Source organism: Bufo gargarizans, chromosome 1 (assembly GCF_014858855.1).
Source record: "Bufo gargarizans isolate SCDJY-AF-19 chromosome 1, ASM1485885v1, whole genome shotgun sequence".
In the NCBI taxonomy this organism is placed as follows: Eukaryota; Metazoa; Chordata; class Amphibia; order Anura; family Bufonidae; genus Bufo; species Bufo gargarizans.
Genome location: NC_058080.1, coordinates 734,371,851 through 734,386,049, shown reverse-complemented (window position 1 = coordinate 734,386,049; position 14,199 = coordinate 734,371,851). Strand labels below are relative to the sequence as shown.

Genomic DNA, 14,199 nt, shown 5'->3' with positions numbered 1-14,199 from the left:
GTGTATTTGAATTAACATTTGGTTAATGTAATGGTTGGGGATCACCACAACATGAGGAACTGTATTAAGGGGTCACGGCTTTAGAAAGGTTGAGAACCACTGCTATAGGGCTTCATCTTTTTAGAAATATCTTTATTTTTTGTAAGACTTACTTTACTTCTAACAATGTTTTAATTCCACATTTAGTAAGGTTTTATAATCTTATGTTCCTATACAATGTAACTATTAAAAAAGTGCATATAAATATGCCCAAAGGAATTGTTTGAAGTTCACTGGCCCTGGGCCCAATGTATATTAAAGCCTTTGGGTGTAAATGAAACCCCATATACAAGCTCAACACCCCACATATAACATATCAGTACTATTACTACAAGAGCTCTCAAATCATAGGTGCAGCATTACAATAAACCAAGATTGTTGCAAAATATGTATATAATTTACAGTATATCCCCCTGAGATTGTAGAGACAGTAGTGTGTACATTATTATTGGTGAGGCTTATTGCTTAGGGTGCGAAACTGATATGAGGACGAGGACATACACAAACCCTTAAACTCTAATAGTTACTGTCTATAATGCCGAGATGGCCAAACTGAAGCTCTCCAGCTGTTGTAAAACTACAACTCCCACCATTCCCTGCTGTAGGCTGATAGCTGTAGGCTGTCTGGGCATGCTGGGAGCTGTAGTTTTGCAACAGCTGGAGAACCTCAGGTTGGCCATCCCAGCTATAATGCCTTTAGGAAGAGTAAGCAATGCAGCTATTTACCGGTTTATTTTGCCCTCTATGTTTTGCAGGACACGGAGGAGTGAACCAGCTAGGGGGTGTGTTTGTAAATGGCCGACCACTACCTGATGTTGTTCGTCAAAGAATTGTGGAACTTGCCCATCAAGGTGTCCGGCCGTGCGACATCTCAAGGCAACTACGAGTTAGCCATGGATGCGTCAGCAAAATTCTTGGCAGGTAACAGTGTCTCTGATAATTTATAACCACAAAAATGGAAATTCTAAACTATTTGTAGTGTATTATATAATTCTATTAACTTTGTACTTGTTTATTGCGCTATAAAGATACAAATTATTGAAGAGCTCACTGGCTATGTTAATTTGTTTTTATTACACGCAATTACAAAAGTATTCCAATCCAGGTGCTGGTTTGAAAATTGTAGAATATGTTCCGTGACACAGCCCCTTTAAGTTCTTTTCATCCTTTTCTGCCCAAATCTAGACCTTTTCCTACAAATCCTACCATGCTTGGCTGTAAAGGAGGATTCTTGATCTAGGTAAAATGAGCAGAACACGACATATGTGGTGTAAAGGAAAGTAGAGTAGTTGTCCAGTTATCTTCCATGTCTAAATGTTCTGAGATCCTTATGGAAAAAAAAAGGGACCTGATTGTTTGGTGTGACAACTCCTGTATTTTTCATTTTCACCACTTTTGATCCCCAATTTTGTGTTCTCTGCTCAATTAAGTTTCCAAAGATTTGGGTCTGCAATTTCCTCTACAATCGACAAGCTCATAGATAGGGATTACTGTGTGTACTATTCATCCATGCAAGAGCTTATGTGAACAACAATCCTTAGGCCCCTTTCACAGGAGCGAGTTTTCCACGTGGGTGCAATGCGTGACGTGAACGCATAGCACCCGCACTGACTCCTGACCAGAGGCGTACATAGGAATCACTGGGCCCCATAGCAAAAATCTGAATTGGGCCCCTTAACCCCGCCCACTACCCACCACGGCCCCTCCCACTTCCTGACTTTGCTCCTCCCATGCCACACCCCCATTAAATAAATTTATACATGACCTACAGAAACTGTTAGGGGTTTCCTGGGGGTGACCTGTCACATGGGATATCTGCTGCAGCCTGCAGGTCTCCTTATTTGGGGTGCCATGTTAGGCTACTTTCACACTTGCGTTCGGGTCTCCGCTTGTGAGTTCTGTTTGAAGGCTCTCACAAGCGGCACCGAACGGATCCGTCCAGCCCTAATGCATTCTGAGTGGATGCGGATCCGCTCAGAATGCATCAGTATGGCTCCGTCTGTCCTCCGCTCAGCAGGCGGACACTTGAACGCTGCTTGCAGCCTGGCCGTGCGGAGGCAAACGGATCCGTCCAGACTTACAATGTAAGTCAATGGGGACGGATCCGTTTGAAGTTGACACAATATGGCTCAATTTTCAAACGGATCCGTCCCCCATTGACTTTCAATGTAAAGTCAAAACGGATCCGTTTGCACTATCACGAACAAAAAAAAAAATGTTTTTTTTTTTTTTTGTTCATGTTAATGCAAACGGATCCGTTCTGAACGGATCTAAGCGTTTGCATTATAGGTGCGGATCCGTCTGTGCAGACACCAGACGGATCCGCTCTGAACGCAAGTGTGAAAGTAGCCTTAAAGGGAATCTGTCACTAGCAATTTACCCCCAATTTTTTTTTCATGAATCCATGTTTAACAGAGTACCTGTTTTCCATCTGTCTTGTTCTTTTGATTGTGAGTCTTGTCATTTCTTCAAAAAAATCGATTCTTATGATATGTAAATGAAGCTGTAAGGAGCCCAGAGGGGCGTTATTCTTTCTCCACGGTGCCCAGGAACGCCCCTCTGAAGTGCCGTGCCCGGCTAAGTTTGAAAACTAATAACGCCTCCAAGTTCATCTAAATCGCCTCCCAGAGGCACGGCTAAGTGCCGCTCTGCGGCAAACACCCCGATCCTCCTCTCGCCGGCATCCCAAATCCCGCGCAGGCGCAGTGCCGTCAGTCATCTTATCATAGCGCAGGCAATCGCCGGCACTGCGCCTGCGCGGGATTTGGGATGCCAGCGAGAGGAGGATCGGATTTGGGAGGCGATTTAGATGAACTTGGAGGCGTTATTAGTTTTCAAATTTAGCCGGGCACGGCACTTCAGAGGGGCGTTCCTGGGCACAGTGGAGAAAGAATAACGCCCCTCTGGGCTCCTTACAGCGTCATTTACATATCATAAGAATCGATTTTTTGAAGAAATGACAAGACTCACAATCAAAGGAACAAGACAGATGGAAAAAAGGTACTCATGGATCCATGTTTAATAAAGTACCTTTTTTCCATCTGTGTTCTTCTTTTCCATGTCAGTCTTGTCCTTTCTTCTAAAAATCGATTCTTGCTGTAAGCCGGACTGGAGCCCAGAGGGGCGGTTTTCTTTCTCCACGGTGCCCCTCTGATTAGTGCCGTGCCCGCCTAAATATGAAAACTCTAACGCCTCCATCATTTAGCTGAATCGCCTCCCAGAGGCGCGGCTAAGACCTAGACACCCGCCCCCCTCCTCAGCGCTGCGCTCTGAAACACCCGATCCTCCTCTCGTCGGCGTCCCAAATCCCGCGCAGGCGCAGTGCCGGCGATTGCCTGCGCCTGCGCTCTGATAATACGGCTGAGGGCAACAGCTTCAACATCGTCACTGGGCTCGGCGCATGCCCAGTGACGATGTTGAAGCTGTTGCCCTCAGCCGTATTATCAGAGCCCTGGGGAGAAAAGCAGCCGCATAGCCGGCTGCTGGTCATCAGTGGGCGGGGCCTTATCTGCGCTACGGGCCCCCCAGTGCCGCGGGCCCCATAGCAGTGGCGTGGTCTGCCTCTATGGGCGGTACGCCACTGCTCCTGACCCATTCATTTCAATGGGTCTGTGTACATGAGTGTTTTTTTTTTCACGCAGCATGTTTTATATCCTGATTTTTTCACACAGCCCTGGCCACATAGAAGTGAATGGGGCTTCAGTGAAAAACGCATTGCATCCAGAAGCAAGTGCGAATGCAATGCGTTTTTCCACTGATGGTTGCTAGATGGAAACGAATCAAAACACATTGCACCCGTGCGGAAAAAAATGAACACAATCGCAGACAAAACTGACGAAACTTGCTTGCAAAATGGTGCGAGTTTCCCTGAACGCATCCTGAGCCAATTCGTATAGTTCGTATGAAAGAGGCCTTATAGCCACACTATGCCTGTATTTGCTGCTGAAGGAACAATTTTGCTTAGACCTATTCTTACACAGCTTGAACAATCTATCAGAGCAAATTCTAAGAATACAGTTGCAAGAAAAAGTATGTGAACCCTTTGGAATGATATGGATTTCTGCACAAATTGGTCATAAAATGTGATCTGATCTTCATCTAAATCACAACAATAGACCATCACAGTCTGCTTAAACTAATAACACACAAAGAATTAAATGTTACCATGTTTTTATTGAACACACCATGTAAACATTCACAGTGCAGGTGGAAAAAGTATGTGAACCCCTAGACTAATGACATCTCCAAGAGCTCATTGGAGTGAGGTGTCAGCCAACTGGAGTCCAATCAATGAGATGAGATTGGAGGTGTTGGTTACAGCTGCCCTGCCCTATAAAAAACACACACCAGTTCTGGGTTTGCTTTTCACAAGAACCATTGCCTGATGTGAATGAGGCCTCGCACAAAAGAGCGCTCAGAAGACCTATGATTAAGAATTGTTGACTTGCATAAAGCTGGAAAGGGTTATAAAAGTATCTCCAAAAGCCTTGCTGTTCATCAGTCCACAAATTGTCTATAAATGGAGAAAGTTCAGCACTGCTGCTACTCTCCCTAGGAGCGGCAGTCCTGTTAATATGACTGCAAGAGCACAGTGCAGACTGCTCAATGAGGTGAAGAAGAATCCTAGAGTGTCAGCTAAAGACTTACAAAAGTCTCTGGCATATGCTAACATCCCTGTTAGCGAATCTACGATGCGTAAAACACTAAACAAGAATGGATTTCATGGGAGGATACCACAGAGGAAGCCACTGCTGTCCAAAAAAAACCATTGCTGCACGTTTACAGTTTGCACAAGAGCACCTGGATGTTCCACAGCAGTACTGGCAAAATATTCTGTGGACAGATGAAACCAAAGTTGAGTTGTTTGGAAGAAACACACAACACTATGTGTGGAGAAAAAGAGGCACAGCACACCAACATCAAAACCTCATCCCAACTGTGAAGTATGGTGGTGGGGGCATCATGGTTTGAGGCTGCTTTGCTGCGTCGGGGCCCGGACGGATTGCTATCATCGAAAGAAAAATGAATTCCCAAGTTTATCAAGACATTTTTCAGGAGAACTTAAGGCCATCTGTCCACCAGCTGAAGCTCAACAGAAGATGGATGTTGCAACAGGACAACGACCCAAAGCATAGAAGTAAATCAACAACAGAATGGCTTAAACAGAAGAAAATACACCTTCTGCAGTGGCCCAGTCAGAGTCCTGACCTCAACCCGATTGAGATGCTGTTGCATGACCTCAAGAAAGCGATTCACACCAGACATCCCAAGAATATTGCTGAACTGAAACAGTTCTGTAAAGAGGAATGGTCAAGAATTACTCCTGACCGTTGTGCACGTCTGATCTGCAACTACAGGAAACGTTTGGTTGAAGTTATTGCTGCCAAAGGAGGTTCAACCAGTTATAAAACCCAAGGGTTCACATACTTTTTCCACCTGCACTGTGAATGTTTACATGGTGTGTTCAATAAAAACATGGTAACATTTAATTCTTTGTGTGTTATTAGTTTAAGCAGACTGTGATTGTCTATTGTTGTGACTTAGATGAAGATCAGATCACATTTTATGACCAATTTGTGCAGGAATCCATATCATTCCAAAGGGTTCACATAATTTTTCTTGCATCTGTATTTCCAACTTAAGGGTAGATTCACACACTACAGATTTGATGCAGAAGTGACTGTGACTGAAAATTTGTACCATGGAGGTTGGGTTTCTGCAGGTTATTCATGGATTTTTGCATGAATAGCATAGTCATCAGCCATTTTAATTTCTGTGGCCACGTTTATGCTAATGCGCAGGTACTTTGGTCATGGTGAAAACTGTCCCCATAGGTGTTGCAGACCTAAAATAGCTAGTGAGTCACATACACAAATAAATGGTAATTATAACCCTGAGGCAATATTCCTCTGTCCAAGTTCAGCATGAACAAAATAAAAAACTACAGATAGTAATGGTTACATTTATATATATTGGCATTCTGAATTTAAGCATGTTGATTTGTTTCATTTGAGCTGTCAACAATAAATTGGAATTTCATAGCTCATTATTTGGATAAGTATTAATTACAGTGGAACCCTGTCTTAGTTTACCAAATAATATGGCACTGTAATCAGAGATGTCAGTAAAAAAATGAATGCAATTACAAAATGAATTGATTTCCTAATCAACACACCACATTACAGCCGTATATTTTGAATTCTTTAGAAAGTTCGTATCTGAACCTTGAAAATTCAGAAAATATGCTCACTTGAAGGCTATAAGCACACCCTTTGTGATATAGCTCTAGCTTGAAAAGGTATGTGGTCCCAGGACTAGGAAGAAATCATTAGAACCCACTGCAAAATATAGGATAACCCTATCTTCACTGCACTTCGGTCCCTGCATACAAACTTCCGGAAAGAATGGGGTCACGTGAGCTGCTGTAGCCAAAGCTGCAGTCAAGGCAGTGTTGCTGTGTCCCCAAGTGGCACGTCAGTGCAGTCATGTGCTGCTCGGGTACATGTAACTGCTGCAGTCAATAATTGGCAGCAGCAGCAGCGCATGTGAGGACCAAAGTGCAGTGATGGAGCCAGATCTGAGTGGTGGGGAGCAGGTAACAATGCTGCTCTTCACAGGTCCTAATAAACTCTCATTATAAAAAACTCTTTCGGGCTAAAAATAATTTTTTCTGTTGGTTTTTATTAAAAATGTTCAGCAGTTTTTGAGATACAGTCTACTTGGAGACTGTCCCACCTGAGTTCCGCCAGCTGACTGCCCATGTGAAGCCTTGACCTGATAAACACTCATCATAACTAAACTTATCAAACTAATAAGAATATGGCTTAGGGTGGGTTCACATCACACTTTATGCCTCCGTTTGATGAATACGTTACAAAAAAAGGATTCATAAACGCAGCAGACCATGTTCTTGTATCCTGGACAGCCCAGTAAAAAAAAGTATACATTTACATATTTTTTACAATGGAAAAAAAAGTATACTTTTTTTTTATAATACAACTCTATGGTGAGCGGATGCCACTGTATGGCATCAGTCTGAGGCATCCGTTTAACGTGTACGTTTTTGTATATGTTAAATGGATGGGAAAAATGTGATGGGAACCCAGCCTCAAATGAGTATTTATAAGGTCAGGGGATCAAAGATGAGGCTTCACATGCCGTCAGTTTATGGGACTGAGAAGTGATACCCTGCAAACAGACTGATTTTTAACCCCTGCTTCTTAAAAATGGCTTCAATTTTTTATTTAAGAAGACTAATCGAAAAATTTATTTTTAGCCCAAAGCCAAAATGAATAAAATTTAATCATTAAAAAAATTTCCTCAAAAGTGTCCATAGCCTTTTAAACTATTTAAAAATTAGTATATAGCATTGTCAGTAGAGAAAAAATGTATGTTCTTGATCTATAAAGGGTGACTTTAACTAAACACTCCATCAATAGGAACCATTCCAAGCAGGTACATTTTCCTAGGAACCACAATTGGCTGTCAAGCAGGTCAATGTAAAATGACATTGGCTATGATTTGTTTTCTGTGACTAGTTTTGATTAATTGCAAGCCCTTTCACGTGCTTATACCTTTACAGTGTGATAGCAATAGGAAACTCTTGGCTAATCTCCATCATTTAGTTTCCCATTCTGGCAGTACATCTATCAGAATGACATCACATACATGTCATATGTCATTTAAAGGGTGAGCTTTGAATTCATTTGAAATGAGCTCGTCTTTATTTAACTGCTTTATGTGACTGATCCTTCCATGAAACTATTCTTTGCTTAAAGTGTACTGTCATTTTTCTCTTTTGCAGGTATTATGAAACCGGAAGTATTAAACCGGGAGTAATTGGAGGATCAAAACCAAAGGTTGCAACGCCCAAAGTAGTAGACAAAATAGCAGAATACAAGAGGCAAAATCCCACTATGTTTGCATGGGAAATCAGGGACAGGCTATTAGCAGAGCGAGTGTGTGACAATGACACCGTGCCCAGTGTCAGCTCCATAAACAGGTAAATGAACAGTGTCCTATTTTCTTGTATCGGAGTCATTACCAGATATCTGAGCTGTATAGTGATCACACACTCACAGCATTCCCGAGTGCTGGCATCATAAAAAACTGGGGAAAGCAAAAACCTATTTGGGATATAAAATGAAACCAGGGGAACCAGGTAAGTATATTCCGTGTGAGGGGACCGGCATATGGTAGGGCAGTTTATAGCCTTGGATAACCCCTTTAATGGGATTTTATTGGAGTCCAATATAAGATAAGGCACCAATACCTAATAGGTGTGGGTCCAGCTCTTGGCACCCCCCTGATCATCTGTTTTAAAGAGGCAGTGGTGCCCTAGTGTGTTAATCGCAGCTCAGTCCCATTCCAGTGAATAGGCCCGGGCTACAGTACCAAGCACAGTGACTATACAATATATGGAACTGCGCTTAGTAAGCTGTGGGAGGCCACAGCACTCATCATGGCGCCATGGCCTCTTCAAACAGATTATTAGTGGTGGTGCTAGGTTTCGCACCCTCATTTACCCTTCTCTGAGGGTCATCAATATTGTACTCCTGCAAAACCCCTTTAAGTGATGGGCAGGGCATTGCTTTTGCTTGGCTTCCCTCCTCTATTACTTACATCACCTCTACAGTGATTTGTTAATAGGGGTATATTACAGAATTACTGTTATTATAAAAAATAAAAGTGAAAATAGGGATACTGTGTGTATTTAGGAATATGTATATTTCTAACTACAAAACTCCTTCAAACATGGGAATGTTCCCTGACTCAACATAGCTACTTCTAAATTTACTTTGTAGTTCTCTTCATTTGTCAAAAATCAGACATGGAGTCTTTAAAAGGCCAACTATTGCAAGGGTCAAAGCGTTGCTGCTGAGCACAATAAATATGGATTGCTAGAGGATGCTGTTGCCTGATTTTTTTTGCTTCCTGTTATTTTCTGTCATTTTCTGTAACATTTGGAATTTTACCAAAATATGACCTTTAAACTGTTATCAAATGTAATTATCTCCTCCATGCCACAAATTATTACAGTGCTTAGGACTTAACACTAGAGGGAGATCTTGCAGGGAATGCTTTTTTCCCACATAAAAAAAGCAGATAGACAATAAAAAAAAATCTTTTAATATACCTTCTGGATGCCTTACTTAAATAGTGCAATTTGAATTCTAACCTTATAATTGTAAAATGTCATATAAATATTGCTTATCCTTTTATCTATATGATGCTTAGTCTAATATGATGCATGAAATCACTACCTCAACTACACGCCACTGGCTCTCAAACCAATTTCTAGGCTGATTTTCATAGTTTCACTGCATCAAGGATCTAGACGTACTCTATTTAGCAAACGTTTTTGCAAAATTCTGCATGATTTTACACTAAACCATAAATGCTAAGTGGAACTAACGTCTGAATTGATTCTACAGTACGTGTAACCTGCAGACTGAACTGCCGAAATGCATTGCACAGTTCTTTAGTTACACACCCTATAGGGAAAAAAATTCCCTTTTCAGTAAGACAAACAATTATTGTATAAACTGATGCCAAATGCCCTCTGTCCCCTAACGGTTTATTCACAGAGGTGAAGCCTAAGGCTGGAATCACATCACGTTTCTATCTTCCACTTAGCAGATACTTAACAGATACCCCAAAACGCATGAAAATGAATTCCCTAAAAGGCTTTGGACACCTCTGGGGCAATTTTTTTCTAATGATTGCATTTTACAAATTTCAGGCAAATTTTTTTTTTTCAATTGTTCTTTTAATTATTAAAACTGTTCAGCTGTTTTTTGAGAAACAGGGGTTAAAACATCTGTCTATTTGGAGACTGTCGCTCCTGAGTTCCGCCAGCTGACGGGCCACGTGAAGCCTTGTCTCTGACCTGATAAACACTCATTATAACAAAACTTATCAAACTGATAAGAATATGGCGTAAATGAGGTCAGTAAATCAAAGATAAAGCGTCACATGAGCTATCAGCTTATGGGACTAAGAAGTGATACTCTGAAAACAGACTGATTTTTAACTCCTCTACCTCAAAAATGGCTGAACATTTTTTAATAAAGACCAATTAAAAAAATGACTTTTAGCCCAAAATGAGTGAAACGCAATTATAAAGAAAATGCCCAGACGGTGACTATAGTCTTTAGGTTGGCATCCACCCGCATCTATTTTTTGCGCATCTGTTATTTGGATCTGCTAAATTGATGATAGAAACGCAATGTGACTCCAGCTCTAGGCCCCTTTCACAAGGGCGAGTATTCCGCGCGGATGCGATGCGTGAGTTGAACGCATTGCACCCGCACTGAATCCCGACCCATTCATTTCTATGGGGCTGTTCACATAAGCGGTGATTTTCACGCATCACTTGTGCGTTGCGTGAAAATCGCAGCATGCTTTATTTTGTGCGTTTTTCACGCAACGCAGGCCCCATAGAAATGAATGGGGTTGCGTGAAAATCGTAAGCATCTGCAAGCAAGTACGGATGCGGTGCGATTTTCACACACGGTTGCTAGGAGACGATCGGGATGGAGACCCGATCATTATTATTTTCCCTTATAATATGGTTATAAGGGAAAATAATAGCATTCTGAATACAGAATGCATAGTAAAATAGCGCTGGAAGGGTAAAAAATAAAATAAAAAAGAATTTAACTCACCTTAGTCCACTTGATCTCGCAGCCCGGCTTCTCTTCTGTCTCCTTCTTTGCTGATTGCAGGATAAGGACCTGTGGTGACGTCACTCCGGTCATCACATGATCCATCACATGATCTTTTACCATGGTGATGGATCATGTGATGGACCATGTGATGACCGGAGTGACGTCACCACAGGTCCTGTTCCTGCAATCAGCAAACAAGGATAGAAGAGAAGCCGGGCTGCGTGATCAAGTGGACTAAGGTGAGTTCAATTATTATTATTATTTTTTTTAACCCCTCCAGCGCTATTTTACTATGCATTCTGTATTCAGAATGCTATTATTTCCCCTTATAACCATGTTATAAGGGAAAATAATACAATCTACAGAAAACCGATCCCAAGCCCAAACTACTGTGAAAAAGTTTGGGTTTGGGTACCAAACATGGGCGATTTTTCTCACGCGAGTGCAAAATGCATTTGCACCCGCACATTTTCCCGCAACGCTCGTGTGAAACCAGCCTTAGGGCTGTATTACACTCGCACTGGGACTGAATAGGTAAATATAGTCTTATGTATAGTTTCTTCAGTTTCAGTGTTCACTCAGTAACGTAGCTGTCACATATTTTTTTTCGACAGTGTGCTAATTTGTAGAGATTAGTCAATGTATCCTGTTATCTACAGGTGGAACTTGAAAAATTTGAATATTGTGCAAAAGTCCAAATTAAAAGGAATTGCATTAATGCAGCTTAAAATTAGAATTTTGTGAAAAGGTTCAATATTTTAGGCTCAAAGTGTCACACTCTAGTCAGATAATTAATCCATACCCCCTGAGAAAAGGGTACCTCAAAATTGTGTCTTTGGGGTTTCATAAGCTATAAGCCATAATTAGGCCTCCTGCACACGAACGTGTGCGCCCCGTGGTAGTGCTGCGGCCCCGCAAATTGCAATGCACGAACACCGTCCGTGGGGCAGCCGCAGTGAATCGCGGTCCCATTAAAGTGAATTGCCTTTCCGAAAAAAGATAGGACATGTTCCATCTTTTTGCGGAACGGAAGTATGGGAAGAAACCCCACGGAAGCACTCTGTAGTGCTCCCGTAGGGTTTAGTTCCGTGCTTCCGTCCCGCACCATTCCACATCTCTGGATTTGAGGACCCATTGAAGTGAATGGGTCCGCATCCGTGATGCGGAATGCCCACGGAACGGCACCCGTGTATTGCGGATTTGCAAATGTGATCCGCAATACGGCAAGGGGGCGCACAGGTTTGTGTGCAGGAGGCCTTATCTAAATTATAACAACTAAAGGCTTGAAATATCTCGCTTTGCATGTAATGAGTCTCTCATATGTTAGTTTCACCTTTTAAGTTGCATTACTGAAATAAATGAACTTTGCACCATATTCAAATTTTTCGAGTTTCACCTGTATATGTGCTGTTTTAAACACATAGTAACACAGTATATGAGGCCGAAAAAAGACATTTGTCCATCCAGTTCGGCCTGTCATCCTGCAAGTTGATCCAGAGAAAGGCAAAAAAAAAAACTGTGAGATAGAAGCCAATTTTCCTCACTTTAGGGGAATAAAAAATTCCTTCCCGACTCCAATCAGGCAATCGGAATAACTTCCTGGATCAACGACCCCTCTCTAGTAGCTATAGCCTGTAATATTATTACACTCCAAAAATACATCCAGGCCCCTCTTGAATTCCTTTATTGTACTCACCATCAACCACCACCAACACAACAGCAAATCTGCATGGAGACATTACTTTTTTTGATAAAAGGAACTTACTAGATCTGATTGTTGCTGAGGATGGATTAGTTATATACAGTATATCCAGCAGTAGATCCCAACCAGATTCCTGATGGTGGATGCAGTAGTTGCTTTCATTTTGAAAGGGTCATCACTTTTTAGTACTGGAATAGGATTTCTCTGGTCAGGACTAAACTTACAGAAAATAAAGTTCTGTAGAGCTACTGTATAGAGTATGGGTTAACCACAGAAAGAAGGACAGAAAGCATAACGGTCCTGAAATATTTAATTTTTCTCAGCAATATTTCCTGGTGTGGTGTGATTTACAAATCTCAAAATTAAAAAGTATGTGTACACTATATATACGTGAGGTGTCATTGCTGTCTTTGGAATTGTGCATTTGGAAAGACCAAAAGACCTCCTCCTTGAGAAGACAAACCACCCATGTACACCAGATTTCATTTGTGACGTGTTTTAGTTTAGGGTCTATCTTTTCTCAACAATGAATCTTATTAGGTTCATATTGTCATTGTCAGCTAAAATTATAGCTCCAACATAGTCCCAGCAAAGATACATCCCGATTGCTTGATTTGAAGTCACTGCATTTACCTCTATCTTTTCGATTATTATAAAGAAGTCATGCAGATAACACCTCCATGCTTATCCGCTTATACATTCCTAATTCCTATATGATCAGCCTCTTTTTTGTTGTTTGATGAGTAATTTTAAATGAATATGAATTAATAAAAAGCAGATAATTGATGTGTAAATGTCCTGTGTGAAATGGCTTCGTGGGTCTCATTGTTGGTTTTCAGTGCTGGGTTCCTGTGTTCAAATGCAACTAAGCTCTCATTCACATTTCCGTTTTTCACAGACGTGTGTTATCTGCATTTTCCATGGACAGCACACATACCCATTGAATTTAATGTGTCTTTTCACACATCAGTGGTTTTCCACTGACCCGAATCATGAAGACATGTACTTCTTTGGTCCGTCATGTGGACCAAACATGCCCAGTCTATGGGTCTGTCAAAATCCACTGACACAACATAGATGGCATCCATGTTCTGACAGTGTTTCACCATTGGTAGGAGATGTTCTCAAAAATAGAGCAGTGTCCATGGAATACAGATGACACAAGGAGGGCAATAAACAAAGAGGGATTCTTCATGTACATCTTCACCAATGAAACACTAACAGATGTTCCACAGACATGGAAATGTGAACGAGGCCTAAGAGAAACATCTGCATGGAGGTTGTGTGATCTCCCCAAAAACAGGAAATTGGACCTACATTGTGTGCATTTTTGAGGTAGATGAAAGTCCCACTGGGACTGATGTAAGTAGTGACAGCACTGGAGTGTATATTGGCGCTATTTAAGAAACAATAAAAAAATAAAAAAAATTGAAAAGGTCTCATGAATAAACCAAATTGTTTCTTCTCCTTTGAGATGTGTTATATTCTGGCATTCCAGCAAACAGTTAATTGATATCTTTCATTCTGAATGCAGGATCATCCGAACAAAAGTTCAGCAGCCTACAAACCAGCAAGTACCACCTTCAAACCACAGCATAGGTAAGAAGCTTGTAGTAACTACTGTACGGGAAACATCTGCGAGGAGGGTTCATTGTTGGTAGGGCTAGAACATTTGACATTGCTGCACACCCATTCTCCAGAAAATCGAGCTCCTCTGTCATCCTCCAGGGGCTGAACATGGTAAATTAATTTTATAAATACTGTTAAAGGGTTTTGTGTTTTACTGAT

General features: G+C 41.5%; 1 protein-coding gene across 4 annotated transcripts in view; it reads left to right on the top strand.

Moving 5' to 3' along the window:
• LOC122937770 (paired box protein Pax-5) overlaps positions 1-14,199 on the top strand; it is a 276,869-nt gene that overhangs the window by 64,562 nt on the left and 198,108 nt on the right. For all 4 annotated transcript variants that reach the window (XM_044292829.1, XM_044292822.1, XM_044292807.1 and 1 more), the window contains exons 2-4: positions 795-960; positions 7,844-8,041; positions 13,946-14,010. In XM_044292829.1, coding sequence (XP_044148764.1) covers positions 795-960; positions 7,844-8,041; positions 13,946-14,010 — 429 coding nt within the window. The remainder of the gene's footprint in view (positions 1-794; positions 961-7,843; positions 8,042-13,945; positions 14,011-14,199) is intronic.